This window comes from Bufo gargarizans, chromosome 2 (assembly GCF_014858855.1).
Source record: "Bufo gargarizans isolate SCDJY-AF-19 chromosome 2, ASM1485885v1, whole genome shotgun sequence".
NCBI classification, from domain to species: domain Eukaryota; kingdom Metazoa; phylum Chordata; class Amphibia; order Anura; family Bufonidae; genus Bufo; species Bufo gargarizans.
This window is the reverse complement of record NC_058081.1, coordinates 137,014,237-137,040,403: the sequence shown is the minus strand read 5'-3', so window position 1 is coordinate 137,040,403 and position 26,167 is coordinate 137,014,237. Positions and strand designations below refer to the sequence as shown.

Below are 26,167 nucleotides of genomic sequence, written 5' to 3'. Positions count from 1 at the left end.
ACGGGGGAGCACAGGAATGTGCTGCCCCCTGGCGCCCTCTAAAAGGGGGAGGTGTGAGGAATATGGATTAATATTTACTGTCAGCCATGTCCTCACACCCCCCATTTGCTGACAGGATTTCCCTGCTTCAAAGCCCCCAGCCCTGATTGTAATTTTATGCACCTCTTGGCATGACTCAGTTGGCCAGGAAGACACCCCTCAGGGGGTCCAAGCTTCAAGGAGAAGTTCACACCTCTGTGCAGCAGTTGGGAGCCACCTGAATCTGCAGGAAAAACCCCCAGCAGGGGGTATCTGCTTTGGCCTGGATCAATGAGATTTCCTAGACATATTGGCACCTACCTCTCATAAGGAATTATGAATCACCTGGCCACCGCAGACGCAAACCGGATACATATTTGTGTCCCGGTGGCCACGAGGTACGGTCCCATGGTCTTTGTTTACTCGTACCCAGTCGGGGTAGGGAGATACCCATATCTCCCCATAGAAGCCACCTACCGGTACCAGGTTTGGGCTCTAATTGTAGCCTGAACCCAGGCAGGTCCATTAGTCCCAGAACCATCTCCCTGTGACCCTCTGGTCTGGAGCTATGACCCCTAAAGTGTTTTGTGGGTCATTCACTGTCAGCCCAGAAGAGGGGGAGTTGACCCCTCCCTGAGGCAGGGAGGGGACGGACCAGCTGCAGGTTAAAAGCCTGGTGCCAGCAAGTAGGGGGCGTCTTTTTCTGAAGAGGGGTCACATGCTACACATGTGTTTAGAGGGACCCAGGAAATAGCAGGAGAGCACAGCCCCTCGTGTGGCCTCCGATTCAGGACATCGCCAAGGAACTTTCATCATACTTGGTAACTTACTTTCACCCTGCTTAATCCAATTGTAACCATATACCCTGTAATCTGTAACCTCAGACCACTGTATATATATTGTCTGTGTATAGTGTGTTATATCTAGTGTGCTCTTATAGCGATTAAATCTATAATTTAATCTTGTGCTATCTTGTATCTCGATCACGAATCCCCACGTCCGTGTTTTGGCCTAGTTATAAGCTACCGCGGGTTGGTTTCTGACCCTATATAATCCCGTTAGCGGACCGGGCTTATATCAAACGAGAAACTGGTGGCAGTTACCCGGGCTGAGTGTGGGCTGTTTTCACTGCGGCAGTGAAAAGGCCCTTCCAGCTTGTTGCCTCTCTGTGCCCGCGTGGACAGGAGGTGTATGTGTAAACTATACCAGCCTGACCTTACGTGCTCCTCTGGAGGGCGTAACTTCACGTTTTTGGTAAACCCCGTGATCATACCAGGTCTCGTGAGCTCGACGTGGTTGACGTCAGCGGACACGAGGGGTGGTATTCATCACAGTCTCTACTGTGGCTTGCTCTTATTTCATTCATGCTGCACTTGCAATGCAAACCCTGCTGTAGTTTTTTGCCGTGTAGGTTTACTTTTGACCGCTGACTCATCTATCATTTAGGTTGTATTTTTTGGTCATTGGTTGGTCATTGTACCGTATACACTCTATTCCATTGATCACCATTTTTTACATTCGATACGTGTGCTATCCCAGGGTGGCGCTCTTTTTCTGCTTCTATTCATCTTTTAACGGCATATTACTGATTGCTTTATATACACACTTTTTAATCATGTTACAATAAAATTATATTTTTATTATTGGTACTATGAGCTCTGTTCTCTTGTTTTTTGCTAATCTAAGGAATATAATATTGGACATAATAGGTGTGGTCCTCTGTATAGTTTCATCTTAGTAAACAATACTAAGAGCTCAGAATGACTACTATATACTATACAGGGCCAGACCTAGAGGGCAGATTCCTGGTGGTTGTCAGGGTGCCACTGATTACACAGGAACTGCACTGATAATGCAAGTTCTGCAGTATCAGTCAAGTTCTGAGGTTAGACGGGTTGAAGGAAAAGGCTGTGATGACTTCATCCCCTGAAACTGCAGGAGAAGCACTCTCCCTCCACCTCCAGTGTTACTGCTACTACCAGTCAGCAACAGAGATAAGAAACTGAAATGTGGACAGTTACTGCCATTGGGGTAGTTACTGTCAGTGGTGGAGGGGTGGTCAAGGGATAATGCTGCTGACAGGTATTTTGTGCTGCACTATGTCATTTAATTGACCATGTTGGGTTTGTACAGTATTTTGTGCTGCATAGTGGTATTTATTTGGTGCTGCTGGGATGATATTTTATGCTACATGGTGGTATTTATCTGGCGCTGCTGAGGAGGTATATTGTGCTGCACTGTAGTATCTGATGCTGCTGGAGAGGTACTTTGAGCTTTATCATAGTATTTGGTGCTGCTGGGGAGGAACCATATGGTCCTGACCATGTGATTAGACATTTCTGTGTTCCACTTGTATTTCCATTCTCGTGTTGATGTTTTACATAGGGTGACGGCAAAGCTAAATTCTCTGCAGCATTCATTGCACATAACTATTTTTTATGCGATATCATATGCGGGCTGGTGGGGATTCATTACGGCTATGAAATTATAACATTAACTCTATAAAAAAACCTACATGACCCTCGCTTACTAACAGGTATCAAACCAATAATTACTGCATAAATATTTTACACTCCAAGGAAATCATATATTCTGCAATGGTAAACCAATACAAAATAGCCATCTAATTAGCTGACTTATCTTTCAAAATACCCACTTGGAAAAAATTGGTGGATGGAAAAAATTCCAGTCATCCGGAGATGGACATGTGATGATTGATAATTTGTCTCATACATAACTAGGGCACTCCTTTCCATACATAGCATTCAACACATATGAAGGCATAAACAGATCTTATTCCCAAGAGGTAAGAAATAGCATGAGAACATAGTATGAGGCTGAATAAATCAGGTCTGCCTCTCTTAGGCTGATTCTTGGGCAAGATGTTACCTGTCTGTCTAACAGTTCCAATGAACAGATAAGAATATGTTTAAGTAAAAGCCAGAGGGCTCTGAAATGCTTCCTAATGAGATATTTCAGCTCAGATTAAGCACAAGCCTCCCTTGATTATTTTGGGAAAGTATGTAATGCTTTTTCCATGACATATATCTTAGATAAAAAAGAATGTGTTCAGCCTCTATGATTCTAGATTGGGATAAAATAATGAGGCCCCTTAGATGCGTAGATGAAAGAGCTAGTCGTGGAGAGCTTAAAGAGGCATGTTGTGACAATATCATTCTTTAGAATTTACAGTAGTGTCAAGCTCTTCTCTTCCACTGACATACCATTACACCCATCGTCACGCTAAAATTTAATTATTGTGCTGTCAGTGGGAGAATGAAGTAGTTAAAATACCCCAGGGCAAATATTAAAGTCGTACGCCCCATTACAACAATACTTCAGCGGTGAAACAAATACTAAAGAGAACATTTACCAATCAAGTCTATTACACTTGTTGGGATTCATTTCCAAATATTTTTATGCAGCTTTTTGAGTGGTCATGTGACAATATTAAGTCGCCTGGCTGGAGTCTAAAAGTTTTCATCAGTTAGGCGGGATGGGGTTGGAGCGTCGGGGGGGGGGGGCCGAAGTTTACCAAAACGTACGTCTAGAAACAGGCATACATGCTGGTGAAAAACTACACCACTTTGGAGCTGGCGTAGTTTTTTCCGCCATACGTAGGGCTGCCTTAGTTTAGCCAAAATTATGACAAGGCACATCATAAATTAGGCTAATCCTTCAGCAGCGCAAGTGACAACAAAGACTGGGGTGAAAAATGCCAGATTTTGTAAATGTGTACCTTTTCTGTCTGTCTCATTATATCTATTGTAAACACATCGCTAATGAGTTTGAATATTAAAGAAATTTTCCAATTTCATGGAAATGAATCTTAATGATAATATCCTAAACGGTTATAAAACTTTTCAAGACCTCTGCATGCTGCCTGTGAATAGGAATGATCTTGCTTATGTTATGGCCTACCAGCACAGGTCCGGATCTTCTTACAGAGATGTGAATGATCACAATCTCGGTACAGCCCTGTGGAATATGCTGGCGCAATAAAGAACAGAAAGAAAGCAAAAAATAAGCCTCACACTTATGTCAATTGGAAGAGAGGACGGGTTTCCAGACAGCAAGGAGAGATCTTGTAAATGGTCAGGGATGAATACAAAACGTTACACCAAGAAAGCTGCAGAGCTATTCGTTATATACTCTGCTGTACTGATATAAGGTAGGAAATTGATTGGGGGTCAGTTATTAAGACCATTATTTTTAATGATCTTTTTTGTACATTTTACGTCGCCGTTGCTGCCAGAAGATGGGCCTGCTTTATGTAGAGCTCCTCATCACAAATTAGGCGCATCTTTGGTAGTCTATGCACCTGCCGGAAAAGATTTTGGCAACCTTTACACCTTTTTTCCTGGCTTAAAATTAGTAAATTTGCCGGGTTATCTGCCACTTCCTCTAAACTCCTTTGTGTTGAACGCACTGTACAAATATAGAATTTTGTCATAAGGCTGTTTAAAAAGTTGCAAAAATATGGGTTGTTCGACACTTTTACACCACAAAGAGTCATAAGACTGTTCATAAATGATCCTCATTATCTGCATCCTGTTACCTTCTATTTGTAACATAAAGAAGCAGCTCTGTTCACCTAATGCGGACTGCTTATGCCAAACCTATTAGGGCAAATTGAATCAGAAAAGGTGATGGCCTCTGACCCAGACTCATATTTATTACTAATGTGGTTCTATGGGCGTGAGGGCAGGTGACACCTGTAAAAACAATGGATGCCAACTGGTTTCAATGGGAGTTATGTAATCCGTCACTTTTTACAGAGAGGATCGGATGGTTTCAGGGGGTCATGCAATCTGAAATGGTGGTTGTCCAAAATAGAATGCCAAAGCTAATATTCTTTACTAGGCAAGCATGGATATTTTTATTTTGTAGATGTTGAACTATTGGGGAGATTAACATTGTTGTAAAGTCGAACTGGTTTAGTTGTCCATAGCAACCAATCTTTCATTTTCCAAAGGAGCTCTGAAAAATGAAAGGTAGAATGTCATTAGTTGCTATGGGCAGTTAAGCCAGTTTCCCTTTACACTAGTTTTGATCTTTATTCATGAAGCTTTTATAACCAGGGGTAGTGTAAATATGAAGTTTTTTTCTGCCAGGTTCTGTCCCTGCTGGTGCCCTGGAAGCCGAGCTTCATGAACTGCTCAGAGTAGAGGGAAGGTGTTATGAAGCAGCTAAATACAAAGAGCACTTCACAGTGAAGCACCACCTCCAGGGCACTTGCAAGAGCAGAACCCTTTAAAATAAAATGTCATATTAAAACTACCCCTGATGATAAAAGCTCCACAAACAGGTATTTGTACTGCTTACCCCAGCCCTCACCTAAGGCTGGCAGCAGTTTTGCCTGTTTAACATTGCTTACAGACTCCCTCTAACTTGGACACAATTAAGCTCCCCTTCACACATTTACCCTGTATCAGTGGAGCATGATGGCATTTCAAGCTCCGATGCTCCCCTTGCCCTGTGCTGCATAGATTGCCCATTAGTGCCGGTGATATCACCATGATCACCTAGCATACTGAAAAAAAGCTGGGTACGTCACCAGCAGCAAACAAACACTTCTGGCAAGGGCGAGCATCAAAGCTAGAAATGCTCCGATGCTCCACTGATACAGGCTAAATGTATGAAGGGGAGCTTATGTCTGGGTTCAGCTCTGATCCCGGTCAACCCCTTTAAAGGGGTTTTCTGGTATTTTAATATTGATGACCTAACCTCAGGATAGGTCATCAATATCAAATCAGCGACGGTCCAACACCCAGCACTCCCGCTGATCAGCTGCTTGAAGTGTATGGAACGCTGCCTTCTCTTCATTGTTTACCTGCTCGCCATCGACATTACAGCGGTGATTAGGCGTATTTACAAGTAAGTCATCCCATTAACTTCTATGGGACGGCTCCTTCCTATTCAAGTTTATAGGAACAAGCCATCCCACTGAAATAAATGTGTCGGCTTAGGTGTAATTACACCTGCTGACCGCTGCAATGTTGATGGCGAGCAGGTAAACAATGAAGGGAAGGCTATGCTGGCAGGACGTGCGGCCTTCTCTTCATACAGCTGATCGATGGGGGTGCCCCGCCGATCTGATATTGATTACCTACCCTGAGGATAAGTCATCAATATTAAAATCCCAGAAAACCCCTATAACAGGACTTGATGGAGAAAACTAAATGTTAGCAGACAAGTGACCGACAGAACGGGTCTGGAACATCTCTGTTGTGCTTTATTATGAGAATGAATGTGCTTTATGATTTATGAAGTGTTTACACAAACAAATATTGTAAAAGTAAAACCCTTCCAAGCAGTAAACATGTCACTTTCACACATTAGACAGTTAATGGTCCACATTGTAAAATAGTTGACATGTGTGTAAGCACACTTTAATACACGTGACAAAGTAATAAAGTTGAGCAGTAGATGTGCCTGCCTTAGTCTCTGGACATCCACATACCTAGAGAATTCTCTTGTAGCCTGTACTTACCAAGATAATTATTGCTCTTGTCAGTTACCCTAATGTTAGTGGCACCTGCAGGGATCATGGTCACTTCATTGTATCCAAAGAGCCCTAAAAATGACAATAATGAGGAAAGGTGAGTCCTACCAAAACGTTAGAACCATATTAACGAGAAAATGCTATGCACTCCCCTCAGGCCTGGAGATACTGGGAGGACTTCTACGGGCAGGCACAACCAAGGTACAGGGGTTAATGAAACACAGAGCTGATGCATACACAGTGACTGTGTATATTGGAACATGAATGTGAAGAATTCCATTTACTAACAGCGGGGAGGAACCGGATTGTTCTCAGCTGTTTCCATTCTACCATGGCCGGCCAACTTTCTTTACAGGTATACCTGTATGTTTATTTTGGATCTCATGCGTTTCACAATGAAATTTATTGCTAAAAAACAATTTGCAATAAGTGACACGTGGTAAATGAAATGAATTGTAGTATTATGCGGATTAAGATATTAAATAATGCGATCATTAATCAGTTAAACACATTATCTTATAATGACAGCCAGTCAGACATTTCCCCTGGAAAAACTGCAACTGAACAGGAAATATGTTTTTACATGGCGACCGCTCAAATCATTGGCCTTCATATAATACATAATAAAAGGCAAGGGGAGCTGCCGATACTTTCTGCTGTCTGCCCTGGCTCAAACGGGGTGAATTGCATTTTTTTTTGCACACTTTCTGCAATAGAAATGGCTATTCTCATTTTTACAACTGGACAAAAATATTCAATAGAAAGGGCTATTCTCATTTTTAAAACCGGTAAAAAATAGGACCTGTGCAGAGATTCTCACACTGGGCACATGTCCATGAAAAAAAAAATAAGTTGTGTTAAATGTCCCAGTGACTTGTACAAGTCAGTGTGCTATCCACTTTAAAAACGAAATGCACACTGTTACAAATATTGTCAGTGGATTAATATATAAATTTTATGTTAGGCTTATTGTGGAAGTGTTACACATAATAACATACCTAAAGACGATAATATACATGTCATCTCTTAAAGCTTAGTTTTGTCTTCTATGAACTAAGATCATTATAAAATTACATAATGCATACCTCCCAACTGCCCCGGATCTGGCGGGACAGTCCTGGATTTCAGTGGCTGTCCTGGTATGGGGGAGGTATGTCCCGCTTTCTAGCAGCTGTCTCTGCTTCCATAGGAAACAGCGACAGTTGCCTATATTATAATGAAGCAGAGAGCTGGCATCGGCTCCCTGCTTCATCATTCTTCCCTCCCTGCCGGCTCTCCACACCTCTTGTCTGTGCTGGGGCGGGTCCGACAGGCAGTCAGCTTCGGCTCCACCTCCTCCACAGACCAGATCAGCCGAGGTCCTGCTGCTGCTAGGAACAAGGTAAGTATGTGGTGTTTGTTTATTTTTTTACTTTCTGTGACATACTACTGGGGGCACATAACTGGACATACTACTGGGGGCACATAACTGGACATACTACTAGGGGCACATAACTGGACATATTACTGGGGGCACAACTGGCCATATTACTGGGGGCACAACTGGCCATATTACTGGGGGGCACAGCTGGGCATATTACTGGGGGCACAACTGGCCATATTAATGGGGGCACATAACAGGGCATATTACTGTGGTAACAGCTGGGAATAATTTTGTGAGGGGGCACATAACTGGGCATATTACTGGGGGCACAGCTGGACATAATTCTGTGACAGGGCACAATATGGGCATAAATACTGTTCGGTGGCATGAAGGGGGAATAATTACTATGTGGGGGCATTAAGAGGACTGGTTGGGATTAGGTACATAGTTATGTTTTGGGCCGAGTTAGAGACATGGTCTAGTGCGGAAAAAATGTGTCCCTCTTTACTCATTTAGAAAGTTGGGAGGTATGCATAATGGTATACAAAGTTTATTTTAGATAGAAGTGTCTGGAACACGCATGCCATAGTCCATAGTGCAGCAATATGTTGTGTAACATATGTTTTTCTTAAAAGGGTTGTCCAGTTTTAGGAGTAAACTGGACAACACTTTGGATTCGCCAATAAAATTGCACACAATACTTACCTGGCAGATCCTGCTCCACTACCCCGGTTCTCCTGGTCGGGATCTGTTTACTTGGCTGACAACACAGGACTGCTGCAGCCAATCAATGCCCTCTTTGATGCACTGTGGAGGCCAGCGATTGGCTGCAGCAGTCACGTGTTGTCGACATGACGTCAACCCTGCAGCCGGGTAAACAGGTTCTGGTCGGGAGAACCAGAGTGGCAGTGCAGGGTCTCCCAGGTAAGTAATGATCACTTAATTATTGCAGGTAGATATCCTATGTTGTCTGGTACGCCTCTGAAGCTGGGAAACCCATTTATATCATCTTTACCTGAAAATGTATTATATCCAACTGTAAACCGTAATATCTAATGTGTTTCTGACAATGACTGGTATGTAAATTAAGCCATACTCAAGAATCAAACATGCACTACACCCCTGAAACTACTTGGGTTAGTGAATTAGACCACACTCACATGATTGTATTTTTGGTCTGCGTGCGATTCCTCTTTTTTGCGGATCACACGCAGACCTATTCGTTTCTATTGTTCCCAATCCGTGTGGCTGTGCCAAAAATTATAGAACTTTTCCCATTCTTGTCCATTTTGTGGTCAAGAATAGGCATTTCTACAGTGGGCCCGGGAAAATTTCAGGATGTACACAGACCGCATCCGTATTTTGTAGATCCGCAATTTCCGGTCTGCAAAATGAATATGGTCATGTGAATGTAGCCTTAGACTGTGACCTTTTAAATGTGTAGAGACAATAAGATAAATCAGCTCCTGTGAGCGGCATATCTGTGTTCTGTCCCTGATGTCTGGGTCGGTGTGACCTGTCCTCTCATTGATCTAAGTGCTGGATGACAATTACCAGAAGCCGGGTACTTTGTAGTGTAGACATTGTGATGGTGTTGGCAGGATACATTTTGTCCTCCACAAACCCCACAGATATCGGTCTTCTCATTAGACCCAAGTATGAAATCACAACCGACTTTCTGGGAAGACAAGAATATAACAAAATGTAATTCTTAAAATACCCTCAGTAGAAGATCAGCGTAAATGTCACAACACAAAGAGTCACTTTTAAATGTGAACAGGAAAAATGATTGTGGTTCCACCATAAAGACTGAGCATTTTTTTGTGTCAGCGTTCATTTCCATGTGTTTCCTAAATCACTACAAACTGAATGAAGCTATGTTATCAGCAGATGTGATATATAGATGTTATTATAGCACAAATAATACCGTATGTTTTCAAAATGATTTAGTAAACATTTAACATAGTCTTACCAGGCACTGGCCATTGATACAGATGCCATTATATTCTGTGTGGCATGACGTTCCATCCAAAACTCTGCCAAAGTTGTAATAAAATTTTTGCCCTTGTGCCAAGCAACTTAGCTCACAGTCTCCTTGTCCTTATTAGGAAAGAGAAAACCACTGAAAAGTTATTCTGACTTGGAGATAGATCAAGTTAAATGCATTAAATAAAATTTTAAAAAAACTTGATTGTTTGATGACCCTACTAATCCAGGATCCATGTTGACTTAACCACTTCAGCCCCGCTAGGTGAAACCCCCTTCATGACCAGGCCACTTTTTACACTTCGGCACTACACTCCTTTCACCGTTTATCGCTCGGTCATGCAACTTACCACCCAAATGAATTTTACCTCCTTTTCTTCTCACTAATGGAGCTTTCATTTGGTGGTATTTTATTGCTGCTGACATTTTTACTTTTTTTGTTATTAATCAAAATGTAACGATTTTTTTGCAAAAAAATGACATTTTTCACTTTCAGCTGTGAAATTTTGCAAAAAAAACGACATCCATATATAAATTTTTCGCTAAATTTATAGTTCTACATGTCTTTGATTAAAAAAAAATGTTTGGGCAAAAAAAAAAATGGTTTGGGTAAAAGTTATAGCATTTACAAACTATGGTACAAAAATGTGAATTTCCGCTTTTTGAAACGGCTCTGATTTTCTGAGCACCTGTCATGTTTCCTGAGGTTCTACAATGCCCAAACAGTATAACTACCCCACAAATGACCCTATTTCGGAAAGTAGACACCCTAAGGTATTCGCTGATGGGCATAGTGAGTTCATAGAACTTTTTATTTTTTGTCACAAGTTAGCGGAAAATGATGATGATTTTTTTATTTATTTTTTTTCTTACAAAGTCTCATATTCCACTAACTTGCGACAAAAAATAAAAAATTCTAGGAACTCGCCATGCCCCTCACGGAATACCTTGGGGTGTCTTCTTTCCAAAATGGGGTCACTTGTGGCGTAGTTATACTGCCCTGGCAATTTAGGGGCCCATATGTGTGAGAAGTACTTTGCAATCACTTTGCAATCAACTTTGCAATCAAAATCTGTAAAAAATGACCGGTGAAATCCGAAAGGTGCACTTTGGCATATGCGCCCCTTTGCCCACCTTGGCATCAAAAAAGTGTCACACATCTGGTATCGCCGTACTCAGGAGAAGTTGGGGAATGTGTTTTGGGGTGTCATTTTACATATACCCATGCTGGGTGAGAAAAATATCTTGGTCAAATGCCAACTTTGTATAAAAAAATGGGAAAAGTTGTCGTTTGCCAAGATATTTCTCTCACCCAGCATGGGTATATGTAAAATGACACCCCAAAACACATTGCCCTACTTCTCCTGAGTACGGCGATACCAGATGTGTCACACTTTTTTGCTGCCAAGGTGGGCAAAGGGGCACATATTCCAAAGTGCACCTTTCGGATTTTGCAGGGCATTTTTTACACATTTTGATTGCAAGGTACTTCTCACACATTTGGGCCCCTAAATTGCCAGGGCAGTATAACTACCCCACAAGTGACCCCATTTTGGAAAGAAGACACCCTAAGGTATTCCGTGAGGGGCACTGCGAGTTCCTAGAATTTTTTATTTTTTGTCACAAGTTAGCAGAAAATGATGATTTTTTTTTTTTTCTCTTTTTTCCTTACAAAGTCTCATATTCCACTAACTTGCGACAAAAAATAAAAAATTCTAGGAACTCGCCATGCCCCTCACGGAATACCTTGGGGTGTCTTCTTTCCAAAATGGGGTCACTTGTGGCGTAGTTATACTGTCCCTGGCAATTTAGGGGCCCATATGTGTGAGAAGTACTTTGCAATCAAAATCTGTAAAAAATGACCGGTGAAATCCGAAAGGTGCACTTTGGCATATGCGCCCCTTTGCCCACCTTGGCATCAAAAAAGTGTCACACATCTGGTATCGCCGTACTCAGGAGAAGTTGGGGAATGTGTTTTGGGGTGTCATTTTACATATACCCATGCTGGGTGAGAAAAATATCTTGGTCAAATGCCAACTTTGTATAAAAAAATGGGAAAAGTTGTCGTTTGCCAAGATATTTCTCTCACCCAGCATGGGTATATGTAAAATGACACCCCAAAACACATTGCCCTACTTCTCCTGAGTACGGCGATACCAGATGTGTCACACTTTTTTGCTGCCAAGGTGGGCAAAGGGGCACATATTCCAAAGTGCACCTTTCGGATTTTGCAGGGCATTTTTTACACATTTTGATTGCAAGGTACTTCTCACACATTTGGGCCCCTAAATTGCCAGGGCAGTATAACTACGCCACAAGTTACCCCATTTTGGAAAGAAGACACCCTAAGGTATTCCGTGAGGGGCACTGCGAGTTCCTAGAATTTTTAATTTTTTGTCACAAGTTAGCAGAAAATGATGATTTTTTTTTCTTTCTCTTTTTTCCTTACAAAGTCTCATATTCCACTAACTTGCGACAAAAAATAAAAAATTCTAGGAACTCGCCATGCCCCTCACGGAATACCTTGGGGTGTCTTCTTTCCAAAATGGGGTCACTTGTGGCGTAGTTATACTGCCCTGGCAATTTAGGGGCCCATATGTGTGAGAAGTACTTTGCAATCAAAATCTGTAAAAAATGACCGGTGAAATCCGAAAGGTGCACTTTGGAATATGCGCCCCTTTGCCCACCTTGGCATCAAAAAAGTGTGACACATCTGGTATCGCCGTACTCAGGAGAAGTTGGGGAATGTGTTTTGGGGTGTCATTTTACATATACCCATGCTGGGTGAGAGAAATATGTTGGCAAAAGACAACTTTTCCCATTTTTTTATACAAAGTTGGCATTTGACCAAGATATTTATCTCACCCAGCATGGGTATATGTAAAATGACACCCCAAAACACATTCCCCAACTTCTTCTGAGTACGGCGATACCAGATGTGTCACACTTTTTTGCAGCCTAGATGCGCAAAGGGGCCCAAATTCCTTTTAGGAGGGCATTTTTAGACATTTGGATCCCAGACTTCTTCTCACGCTTTAGGGGCCCTAAAAAGCCAGGGCAGTATAAATACCCCACATGTGACCCCACTTTGGAAAGAAGACACCCCAAGGTATCCAATAAGGGGCCTGGCAAGTTCAAAGAATTTTTTTTTTTTTCGCATAAGTTAGCGGAAATTGATTTTTTTTTGTTTTTTCTCACAAAGTCTCACTTTCCGCTAACTTAGGACAAAAATTTCAATCTTTCATGGACTCAATATGCCCCTCAGCAAATACCTTGGGGTGTCTTCTTTCCAAAATGGGGTCAGTTGTGGGGTGTTTGTACTGCCCTGGCATTTGAGGGTCTCCGCAATCATTACATGTATGGCCAGCATTAGGAGTTTCTGCTATTCTCCTTATATTGAGCATACAGGTAATGAGATTTTTTTTTCCGTTCAGCCTCTGGGCTGAATGAAAAAAATGAACGGCACAGATTTCTTCATTCGCATCGATCAATGTGGATGAAAAAATCTCTGCCAAAAAAAAAAAATGGAGGGGAAAGGCGTCTGCCAGGACATAGGAGCTCCGCCCTACATCCATACCCACTTAGCTCGTATGCCCTGGCAAACCAGATTTCTCCATTCGCATCAATCGATGTGGATGAATAAATCATTGCCGGGATTTTTTTTTTTATATATATATACACAAAGTGCTTGCCAAAGCATAGGAACGCCGCCTCCTCCTCAGCTCGTATGCCTTGGCAAACGTATCTGTCACTGCAGAGGAGAAAATCCCGTCTTGCAGCGCCGCATACACCGACTTGCGTGTAATCTGACAGCAGCGCAATGCTTCTGTCAGAATGCACATCGGTGCTGCAGCTAGTAGATCGGTTGGTCCACCTGGAAGGTAAAAAGACAAAAAAAAAAAAAAAACAGGCCACAACGCAATAATTTTATTAACTTTGGAACAGAACATGTAACTTTAACTTTTGGAACTAAACATTAACCTGTTTGCTTACCTGTTTTTTTGTTTTTGTTTTTTTTATAGTTTTTTTACCTTTATAGAACAAACCTCTCCTTCCCCATGGGTCAATGTGCAAAGCGCAAATCGCCCAAAGATGTGGCGAAGTGCGTTATGCACTTTGTCCCATGTGAAAGGAGACGTTTGCAGCAGCAGTGAGTGAATGGGCCCTAATAGCCCTGTGTGCCTGTCCTGGTGAGATGATCCCTATGCTAATAGTGTACCTGTGAGTGGTACTTCCGGAAACACTCTCCAAAGCATAGGGCAGGGTGGTCCGGACAGTCAGGACAGAAATAGCGGGTGTCACGCCTTATTCCACTCCTGCTACAGACACGACATCTTTTTCGGGGTGACGGTTGGGTTGAGGTACCAGGAACGACATTGGGGAAATGTCGCTCGTGTAGACGGCTAACTACACTGGTGGTTGGGGCCACGGAACCTCCTGGATACAGGAGGTTCTCGATGATCTCTTCCTGAAATTTGAGGAAGGATCCAGTTCTCCCAGCCTTACTGTAGAGAACAAAACTATTGTACAGAGCCAATTGAATTAAATATACAGACACCTTCTTATACCAGCGTCTGGTGCGTCGGGAAACTAAATACGGAGACAACATCTGGTCATTGAAGTCGACCCCTCCCATGTGGAGGTTATAGTCGTGGACTGAGAGGGGCTTTTCAATGACACGGGTTGCTCGCTCAATTTGTATTGTCGTGTCTGCGTGAATGGAGGAGAGCATGTAAACGTCACGCTTGTCTCTCCATTTCACCGCGAGCAGTTCTTCGTTACACAGTGCGGCCCTCTGCCCCCTTGCAAGACGGGTGGTAACGAGCCGTTGGGGGAAGCCCGCGCGACTAGTTCGCGCGGTACCACAGGCGCCAATCCGTTCTAGAAACAAATGCCTAAAGAGGGCCACACTTGTGTAAAAATTGTCCACATAAAGATGGTACCCCTTGCCGAATAAGGGTGACACCAAGTCCCAAACTGTCTTCCCACTGCTCCCCAGGTAGTCAGGGCAACCGACCGGCTCCAGGGTCTGATCTTTTCCCTCATAGACCCGAAATTTGTGGGTATAGCCTGTGGCCCTTTCACAGAGCTTATACAATTTGACCCCATACCGGGCGCGCTTGCTTGGGATGTATTGTTTGAAGCCAAGGCGCCCGGTAAAATGTATCAGGGACTCGTCTATGCAGATGTTTTGCTCTGGGGTATAAATATCTGCAAATTTCTGGTTGAAATGGTCTATGAGGGGCCGAATTTTGTGGAGCCGGTCAAAAGCAGGGTGGCCCCTGGGACGGGAGGCGGTGTTGTCACTAAAGTGCAGGAACCGCAGGATGGCCTCAAAACGTGCCCTGGACATGGCAGCAGAGAACATGGGCATGTGATGAATCGGGTTCGTGGACCAATATGACCTCAATTCATGCTTTTTTGTCAGGCCCATGTTGAGGAGGAGGCCCAGAAAAGTTTTAAGTTCGGAAACTTGGACTGGTTTCCACCGGAAAGGCTGGGCATAAAAGCTTCCCGGGTTAGCGGTGATAAATTGTGTGGCATACCTGTTTGTTTCGGCCACAACTATATCTAAAAGCTCCGCAGTCAAGAACAGCTCAAAAAATCCCAGGGCCGAACCGATCTGAGCCGTCTCAACCCGAACTCCAGACTGGGCAGTGAAAGGGAAAACTACAGGTGCGGCTGAAGTTGGGGACTGCCAATCAGGGTTTGCCAGCACCTCTGGGATTCTAGGGGCTCTACGGGCACGTCTTTGCGGTGGCTGCGACGGGGTCACTACTGCACGTGCCACCGTACCAGCTTCAACTGCCCTTCTGGTGCTCGCTACTTCACCAGGTTGTACGGCAGTGCTGGTACTAGGTCCAGGGAGGGCTGGGCTGCTGGTGTATGCCTCACCACGTAATCCGACAGCACCAGCCCCACTCTGCTGCTCTTGAAGCGGATCCTGCGCAACCTGCGGTCTAGCGACACGGGGCCGGGTACGCCTGGTGGTATCAGGGACCTCAGCCTCCTCGTCCGAACTTTGGGTCAGAGAGCCACTGCTTTCTACAGGTTCGTATTCTGACCCGCTGGATTCATCAGATGAGGGTTCCCACTCCTCATCCGACTGGGTCAGAAGCCTGTAGGCCTCTTCAGAGGAATACCCCCTGTTTGACATGTGGGCAACTAAATTTAGGGGTATTCCCTGAGACTACCCAAGAAAAAAAAAGCAAGCCTGTCTTACAAAGGGGAGGCTAGCGAAGTACCGGAGGCCGCTGCGGTTGATAAAAAATATCAAAACTGATTTTTTTATCGCCGCAGTGCGTGTAAAGTGAATGTGCAGTGATCAAAAAAAAATTTTTTTTTGTCACTGCGGTGGGGCGGATGTGGGCGAACGCACGTGTGGGCGACCGATCAGGCCTGATCGGGCAAACACTGCGTTTTGGGTGGAGGGCGAACTAAAGTGACACTAGTACTATTATAGATCTGACCGTGATCAGTTTTGATCACTTCCAGATACTATAAAAGTACAAATGCTGATTAGCGATACGCTAATCAGCGAATAACGGACTGCGGTGCGGTGGGCTGGGCGCTAACTGATCGCTAACTACCTAACCAAGGGACCTAAACTATACCTAAAACCTAACGGTCAATAACAGTGAAAAAAAAAAGTGACAGTTTGCACTGATCACTTTTTTCTTTTCACTTGTGATTGACAGGGGTGATCAAAGAGGTGATCAAAGGGTTAATAGGGGTTCAGGGGGGTGATCAGGGGCTATAGTGTAGTGTTTGGTGTACTCACTGTGAAGCCTGCTCCTCTGCTGGATCCAACCGACGAAAAGAACCAGCAGAGGAGCAGGCAGCCATATAACAGATCATATTTACAAATATGATCTGCTATCTGGCACTTTGATTGGATTTTTTAAAAATCAGCAACCTGCCAGCCACGATCATTGGCTGGCAGGTTGCTGACGAAATACCTCTCGATGAAATGCCGCCGCGAACTGCGCACGCGCGGGCGCATACTCGCGTCATCTCGCGTCTCGCGAGATGACGCGTATATGCGTGACTGTGCGCAGCGCTGCCACCTCCGGAACGCACATGTGCGTTAGGCGGTCCGGAGGTGGTTAAATTGGGTAGACCAGGCATGCTCAACCTGCGGCCCTCCAGCTGTTGTAAAACTACAACTCCCACAATGCCCTGCTGTAGGCTGATAGCTGTAGGCTGTTTCGGCATGCTGGGAGTTGTAGTTCTGCAACAGCTGGAGGGCCGCAGGTTGAGCATGCTTGGGGTAGACCATGGAAATCCACCATTACAACGCTAGTACATAATACTGCAGACTTCCTCCCACCTTGACCCTCCACTTTCTCAGCTGCAGTTACTGCCTCCACCTCTCTCCTCCTCATCCCCCCTTAGTGGACTGCCTTATTTCTCCATACCCCGGCACACAGTCTGCCTGTAGCCGACATGGCCTCCGTTAGCTTCAAACCCCATCGCGTGGAGCTGCTGACTGTCTGTCATGATGTCATCCATGACTGTGACTCTGTGACCAGATGTTTTTGAGCCAATGCTAATCTGATCTTATCTTATCATTCATTATGTTTTTCCAATTTGTCTGTAAAAAATGTCGGCTGTCCGTGATTTTGGGATAAATTGTCCAGAAAAAAGAAAAATTCTGGTTGGCAACCCTGATGCAGGGGCATTGCTAGGTTGAACCATTTGGGGCCTGGGCCCCAGACGTTTTGTCCCAGGCCCCGAATGTACTGCCTGCCAGCTAGATACAACTGTATTGCTGTCCTCAGGACCACAATACAATTGCATCTAATGCACTGGAAAAGCTGAAGGACCAGTGATGACATCACAAGTCATGTGACCAGTAAAGCAGGCAGTGGTTGAGGAACTGCGATGATGTCACCATCATGTGACCAGTGCAGGAGAGGACGGCAGTGAAGAGGACAAGTCATGAGAAAGAAGATGTGGTGAGGTCTGCCACATCAGGAGAGGTAAGTGAGAGGCAGAGGAATGCTGGGAGTTGTGGTTATTTAACTCGGACTGTATGTTATGGCTGAAGGGAGGGATGTTATTTACATGGGACTGAATGTTGAGGGGGTGATGTTATTTACATAAGGCTGCATGTTGAAGGTGGCTGGAGAAGGGTGATGTCACTTACATGGGACTGTGTGTTGGAGGCGGCTGTAGGAGGGGTGATGTTATTTACATGGGACTGTATATTGGAGGGGCTGAAGGGAGGGAAGTGATGTTATTTACATAGGACTGTATTTTGGAGAGGGCTGTAGATAGAGAGGGATGTTTTTTACATGGGACTGTATATGGGAGGGGCGGGAGAGATGGTGTGATGTTATTTACATAGGACTGTATGTTAAAGGCGGCTGTGGGAGGGGGTGATGTTATTTACATGGGACTGAATTTTGAGGGGGCGATGTTATTTACACGGGGATCCATGTTGAAGACGGCCGGGGGAGGGAGTGATGTAATTTACATGGGACTAAATGTTGATGTTTTAAAACAAAAAAAAAATCATGTTTTAGTGTTTCCATAGTCTAAGAGCCATAGTTTTTTTCAGTTTTTGGGCGATTATCTTGGGTAGGGTATGATTTTTGCGGGATGAGATGACGGTTTGATTAGTACTATTTTGGCGTACATGCGACTTTTTTTATCACTTTTATTACCTGTTTTGGGAAGTAAGGTGGGCAAAATTTCAATTTTCTCATAGTTTTTATTTTTTTATTTTTATGGCGTTCACCGTGCGAGGAAAGTAACATGACTGTTTTATAGATCAGGTCGTTACGGACGCGGCGATACCTAATGTATGTAGTGTATTTTTTTATTTATTTTTATTCAGCGATAAATGTTTTGTTTTTATCCTAACTTTTTTCACTTTTTTTTCATTTTTTTGACCCAGACGCACTTGGTTCTTGCAGATCCAGTGGGTCTGATGTCTGTATAATACAGTACAGCACTCCTTTAGCATAGATCTGTTCAGCACCATGGACAGCAGGATGCCTGAGAAGGCGTCCTGTTGCCATGGGAACCTTCCCCGTCTGCTCAGTTGTAGCCACAACTGCGCAGACGGGGAAGGGTAAGGACGGGGCTCTCGGGGGGCTGTCTGGGGGCTCTCTCCCTCTCCCATCGGGGGGCTGCAAAGGCACAGCAGCCCCCGGATGGGAGAGGGAGGGAGCTCCCTGAGCTGTCAACCTTTTCCATATATGTATGGAAAGGGTTAAACGGCTGACATCGGTGCTGACACCCTGGTATACCCACTAGACACCAACGATTATTCAAGGGGAGGCGGGCGGGGGATCGCGATCCCGCCTGCCGCACCGCCCGCCTCCCGCACCGCCCGCGACACCCCCCCTGCACCACCCGCCCACATAATATCATTCAGGGGTGCAGGGGGGGTTAATATTACTTTATTTCGGGCATTTTAAAGTTTGATCCCCGCGGTCATCAGCTAAAAGCGCAGCAAACCGCAGGTCTGAATTGACCTGCGGTTTGCTGCGATCGCCGATACGGGGGGGGGGGTATCGGCGTTCTGACAGGATGCCGGCTGAATGATTTCAGCCGGCATCCCGTTCGGATTAACCCCCGGGGCGCCGCAATCTTATTTTAAACTCATGACATACCAGTACGTCATGGGTCCTTAAGGACTCGGGAAACATGCCCTACCGGTACGTCATGTGTCCCTTAAGGGGTTAAAATCATGATTACATACTTTTTTTTTTATCTTATCACATTAATTGAAAAATATATACCTACACAAATAAAAAAAGCATGCTTACCTGATTGGAAAGGCACCCATCTGTAATAATTTCCCATCAAAGCCTTATTATTGTAAGCAGAACACTGGAAATGTCTGAAATCTGTCACTCCAGATGGACAGTCCTGTTTAGGAAGAGAATTATTACATAGATCAATATCCTGCTATAATTTGTACACTGAATGAAATGAGCTGGAATGTTATTTTTCATGGACAAACCTTCATGTTACACGCTTGATACTGTCTAGTGTCTCCGGGGCAGTCTGGACCTGCAGAATCTCTGTTATGAAACAGCAATGGAGAAAGATAAGAACTGAAAACACATTATTATTCTGAAAACACATTATTATTTCACTTAGTAGACAGACACAAGAATTCTTCTGCAGGCAATGTAGGAGGAGACAACATTAATAAAAAAGTCATAACATAGATATCTGAACTAAATAATACTTTCAGTATTAGAAACATACACTTTGGATTTATAAGATGGATGATTTTAAATAGGACATAAAACAAAATCCACATGTATGGACAAGTAGTATTTAAATAAAAGATAGGACTCAAGTAGAATTTGTTTTACTGAAACAATCGGAATATGAACATATAAATGAACCACAGGAAGGACCCTTTTTCGACAGGGTTTTGCCAGGCAGAACATGGTGATGCCTGGACCTAGATGCCTAGTGACTAAAGTCCATACCAAAATTACAGAAAATTTTGAGTTTACCATTTGTTTGGGTTTCTTGAACCCAGCACAATAAAAATAATGCCAGTATAGCAGGGGGAGGGGAATTGTTGGGTTGAGATGCATTCATTTCACAGTTTGAAAAGCATTTCTTTAGGGTTATGCTCAAGCTTTGAATACATAAAGTAAGCAAATATAGCATTTTTCTAATGTTTTTATGATGCATTTTGCAGTTTGCGCTTATTTTTCAGTTTGTTCAACGTGCACAAAACTGTCAACAAGCTGGAGCTCACAGATCTCATTAGCTTTATATTATGGCACGTGTGAATGAACAGGGTAGTGCAGCTCATTAAAATATGAATGACCAAATACTGTATATAAAATATTGATATAGAATACTAGTAATTAAGCATATCAGATCCATCAACAGCAGCTTCTTTAAGGCTACCAGGTGACAGGGATTTTTTGCAAGTATTCCATTTTCCGATTTTGATTTTTGTTTGTCATTAGCACGGTATATTTGTGGTCTTGGAGGGGCTCCAAACTAAATTATTCTGTTAGAAAACTTTACTGAATACCATACAATCTGAATTTCAACAGAGACAATCTGTACTTTACTGTATAATTCCCAACATTCTCTATGTAAATATGGATGGATACCTTTTAATACATTGTCTTGTACGCACTGCAGCTCCCCCTCCGCACGTCCGAGAACATGGAGACCAACTCTGCCAAGAACTCCACTCATTGCTGGTCCTCAGAGGTGGACTATGCTCAGGGCCAAACCACTTGAGAAATCCTCTCTCTATTGGCGTCCTCTGAACCTAAGAAAATATTGAGCAAATCTACATTTGGTCCAGCAAAAAAAATCTCTTAAAAACAGTAAATATATAAGATAAAAAGCTAATTGAATACTGGAGACCATCAGAAGTCTTTAAAGGGAATATGTCACCAGGAAACAGGGACAATGCCTTGTAGGGCTAGCTCAGATGAATGTTACCTTTCACTTAGTGACCCCTTTCTTTCCTTCTGGCGCAAAGGAACATTTTATTCATATGCAAATGACCGGTTAAGTGCACTGAGGCTGCACCTTTGCTCCCTCTGCCAGCCAATCTCTCTCTCTCTCTTTTTTGATTGACAGGGCTAGTCTCCTGCATAGTTATGACTTGGCCCTGTCAATTAAGAAGAGGGAGGGGCTGGCAGAGGAAGTAGGAGGAGCAAGGGTGCACATAGTGGCCTAGGTCTGTGCTCGGTGCACTTAAATGCTCATTTGCAGTTGGATCAAACATAATTTTTCTCCAGAATGAAGCAATCGACTGATAAGTAAAAAGTATAATTACATTCAGCCAAGCTAGCCCTAAAAGGCACTGTGCACTGTGCCTGCCTATCGTAGCTTCCTTTAAATTTCCAATAGTGTTATGGGGTATTCAGCCCTGCGGGCATATAGCATTGCTGCTATCAGTCACATCATGTTTACATTGACTATGTTGTGAAATTAAGCTTGGGCTGTCTGACCCATAACATAATCTTAAAACACAGTTCTCCAGAAAGACAGGATCCGGATTTATCACAAGTGAAAGAACATGCTTCCTTTATTTCCAAAGCTTGTAAAACATGGATTTGCTGACTGGAAGACAAATAATACAAGCGTGCCATAACACAGTGAGACTTCCAGAATCTGTATGAGTAGAAAAACAGCCAAATACTCCAGTGACAGGAGCGTCGGCATCTCAAATCTGTAAAGAAAGCTCTCAACCAGAAAATCTAAAACGCAAACACAGAATGGGACGGCTCCAAACAGTCAACTTTCCATCATGATCCCATATCCCCAGCTGTAATGCCATCCAGGTTGTGACGCCACAAAGTCATTTTACTATTGCGCTATGTTACTACTACTTTTCCAGTTTTAAATAGCAAAGTTTGGCTTCTCATCTTCTAAGATAAGGCTACTTTCACACTCGCGCTTGGTGCGGATCCGTCATGGATCTGCACAGACGGATCTGCACCGATAATACAACCGCATGCATCCGTTTGTATTATCTTTAACATTGCCAAAACGGTCGTTTTCTATTGTACCATATTGTGTCATTGAAAACGGATCCGTCCCAGTTGACTTGCATTGTGTGTCAGGACGGATCCGTTTGGCTCTGCATCGTCAGGCAGACACCAAAACCAAGCGTTTTGGTGTCCGCCTCCAGAGCGGAATGTAGGTGGAACGGAGGCAAACTGATGCATTCTGAGCGGATCCTTATCCATTCAGAATGCATTAGGGCAAAACGAATACATTTTGGACCGCTCGTCTCCGCTCAAAAATCATGTTCTGAGCGGACACCAAACGGACCCCATTATAGTCTATGGGGCCTTTAGGCTCCGTTACGCTCAGTTAAGTCTCAGTTATCTGCAGAATCCGTCCTTTCTGTTCTTCTGCTCCTCAACGGAGCCAGAGAACGGAAAGGAGAAACAGTGATGTGAACGAGGCCTAATATGTATAGATAAAGAAATTTCGAGCTCAAATGAAAAAAATTATTAGCAGCTATCAGTCACTGAGTTCTCCTGTCAAATTCTTAAATACTCTATTCATCCCTTTCAGTTAAAATTTTGCTTCTATAATCTAAACTTCACAGGAGACACAAAAAAAACCACAAGACTGGGATAACACCTTCTGCTGCTAGACTAACACTGGTCCAAACAGTAGACATTGTGGTGTCTGAGGTGGCCAATTATAAAGTCTAACATACAATGAAGATAAAAGCTCTCATTTCTGCATTATATGCACATAGATGAAAGCTTTCTTGTATCTATAAGGGCAATTTTCATTTCCAAATGAGAGGTTACACCCAAATTACCTATAAAGCTGCAGCTTGAAGGAAAAAAAAGCAAGTTGTTTTTTGTTTTTGTTTTTTTTCACAAGTAAAAATGCTTCACCAGCCCCCAGGTCACAGGTTATTAGTCAATGGTGGACTTTGACAGGATCTCACTCTAAGTCTACACTTTGTACTCACCTGTAAAGTCTAAGAGCTTTGAGAGGGTGATGACGCGCTCACACCTCAGGCAGCTTTCAGAAGTTTAATCAATTCAGCAATAAACTGTGCTTTTCAAGGTCACCTGACGGGTCACCATTACTATACAATGCGGACGCTGTAAACCGCTGGGAAATAGCAGATGTAAGGATATTTCTGGACTTCTCACAAATGAATGAGATACTTGGAAAAGTCTTATTAGAGACAGCACTGAAGGGGCTCTTACATACATGGATTGAGCAGGTAGATATTGGGAAGATTGTTCTCGATAATTGGCGTTCGCTCTTTCCTAGGGACCGATTATGGGGAACGAGCGTTTGTATGACTGTATGTTCCTGATAACCGGCCCGTGTAAATTCACCATTAGGCTGGGTTCACACCCGCGTTATCACTTCCCACTGTACTGCTCCAGAAGTGCTGGCTTTAGCACATAACTGAAAAAAACGGAGCAGAAAAGACCCCATAGACTACAATGGAGTCCGTTTAGTTTTCATTCTGGATGCTGCTTTTTTACCGGGCTTTTTTTGCCCAGTCTTTTTAACAGAATCTGCAAATGGATCCTCCAATGCAGAAGTGAACAACCCCTTAGAAGGACTGTCTCGTAAAGGCAACCTCTGTCTGTATGCCCTATTATAGCACGTCACAGGGATGTATCCCATTTAAAGAGGACCTTTCATCGGTCCAAACATTGTGAACTAAGTATCATGATATATACAGCGGCACCCAGGGATCTCACTGCACTTACTATTATCCCTGGGCGCCGCTCCATTCTCCCGTTATGTCCTCCGGTATCTTCGCTAACTTGGTTATAGTAGGCGGAGACTTAGGGGACTTGGTTCTAGTAGGCGGGGTCTGCCCTTGTTCTGCTGGGTGTCTCCTCCTCCTAGGCTGTAGCGCTGGCCAATCGCAGCGCACAGCTCACAGCCTGGGAGGTCTTTTTCTCCCAGGCTGTGAGCTCTGCGCTGCGATTGGCCAGCACTACAGCCTAGGAGGAGGAAACGCCCAGCAGAACAAGCGCAGACTCCTCCTACTATAACCAAGTCCCCGAACATACCGGAGGACATAACGGGAGAACGGAGCGGCGCCCAGGGATAATAGTAAGTGCAGTGAGATCCCTGGGCGCCGCTGTATATGTCATGATACTTAGTTCACAATGTTTTTCCAGGTGAAAGGTCCTCTTTAAGACACCTCTCTATAAGCCAGAACAGAAAACAAATCTGTAAGAGCATACACGCTCTGGCGGACTCAGGCCCGTCCATGAAGTATACGGCTGTGCCAGCTTCTATCTAATTAGGAAGATGTCTTCATCAGACAACCCATTCAAATTGGTACTCCAGAAAAAGTTTTTTGCACAACATCCCCAGTTACAGGGGGAATCTACCTAACTACAGTGACAGCATCCAAGAGCTGAAATCCCAGCACAACCACCAGGAAAAATAGAGATAGTAGTCTCACTACTGTCTCTATTCTATATACTGAAACGGATTCCTTCTTCTCTACAGCAGGCCAACCTGAGGCTCTCCAGCTGTTGCAAAACTACAACTCCCAGCATGCTTAGACTGTCTACAGCCATTAGCCTACAGCAGGGCATAGTGGGAGATGTAGTTTTACAACAGCTGGAGAGCTTCAGGTTGGCCATGCCTGCTCTTCAGGGTCTCCCGCTGTCAGAGACTGAGGCAGAGTCAAAGATCACTCATGCTGTAGATTTACAATGTACAGATTTTAAGTGCCTAGCCCACCTGCCATATATATGTATAGCAGGTACTTCATGGAGTTACGTCTTTTTTCAACCATATTAACTATGTAACAGGCTACTTTCACAATAGCGTTTTTATTTTCCGGTATTGAGATCCGTCATAGGGTCTCAATACTGGAGAAAAACGCTTCCGTTTTGTCCCCATTCATTGCCAATGGGGACAAAATGTAACTGAACAGAACAGAATGCTCCAAAATGCATTCCGTTCTGTTCTCATACCGGAGAACAAACCGCAACAAGTTGCGGTTTTCTTTCCATCATGGGATGCGGAGCAAGACGGATCCGTCATGACCCACAATGCAAGTCAATGGGGACGGATCCGTTTAACTCTGACACGATAGAAAACGGATCCGTCCCCCATTGACTTTCAATGGACTTCATGATGAATCCGTCTTGGGTAGGTTAAAGATAATACAACCGGATCTGTACATAACGGAGGCGTTTTGGCTGAGTCTTGAGGGTTAAGCAAAAACGCTAGTAGCCTTAACTGGTTAAACATTAAACCCATATACAATGGTTTAAAATGAAAAAAATTTCTAGGTTTTCATATAGACACTGGATTTTATGCTCATAACTTTTTTCTTTATCATTAATCCTTTATTGGTCTGACCTATTTGCCTTAGGATCCGTTCACATCCCTAGTGAACATTTTGTTTCCAGATTCAACAGATCACCGCCTTGTCTCTATTAATTATAATGGGATCCGGCAGTGATCCGACCACTTTCCGGCATAAATGCAGGGTTTCGGACAGACAAATACTGCTGCTTTTAGCAGTTTTTGTCCTGACAACAGCAGGTATTTGTGCCGGATCATCTCTAACGGAGATGTGAATGCAGCCCAAGTAATACAAAACGCAAAGGGTATGTTCACATGGAGTTTCTTTGGCACGTATTTTAGTGTGGAGTCTAACCAAAAAATGGGTGTTAATCTTTCCCCCTGATTTCAATGGGGAATCTGCATGTGAATTCACACTGTGCTTTTTTATTCTTGTGGTTTTAAAAAGTAACTTGTCCTTTCTTGAAGTGGATTCGGCATGAAATCTGCATCCAGGATTCCCATTGAAATGGACAGAAATT

General features: G+C 43.7%; 1 protein-coding gene across 1 annotated transcript in view; it reads right to left on the bottom strand.

Annotated features, from left to right (window-relative positions):
- Positions 1-26,167, bottom strand: part of LOC122927552 (ADAMTS-like protein 5) — a 73,153-nt gene that overhangs the window by 23,764 nt on the left and 23,222 nt on the right. The window contains exons 3-8 of the mRNA XM_044279491.1: positions 20,975-21,138; positions 19,849-19,909; positions 19,652-19,754; positions 9,859-9,986; positions 9,441-9,564; positions 6,512-6,595 (exon numbers count right to left, since the gene is read on the bottom strand). Coding sequence (XP_044135426.1) covers positions 6,512-6,595; positions 9,441-9,564; positions 9,859-9,986; positions 19,652-19,754; positions 19,849-19,909; positions 20,975-21,138 — 664 coding nt within the window. The remainder of the gene's footprint in view (positions 1-6,511; positions 6,596-9,440; positions 9,565-9,858; positions 9,987-19,651; positions 19,755-19,848; positions 19,910-20,974; positions 21,139-26,167) is intronic.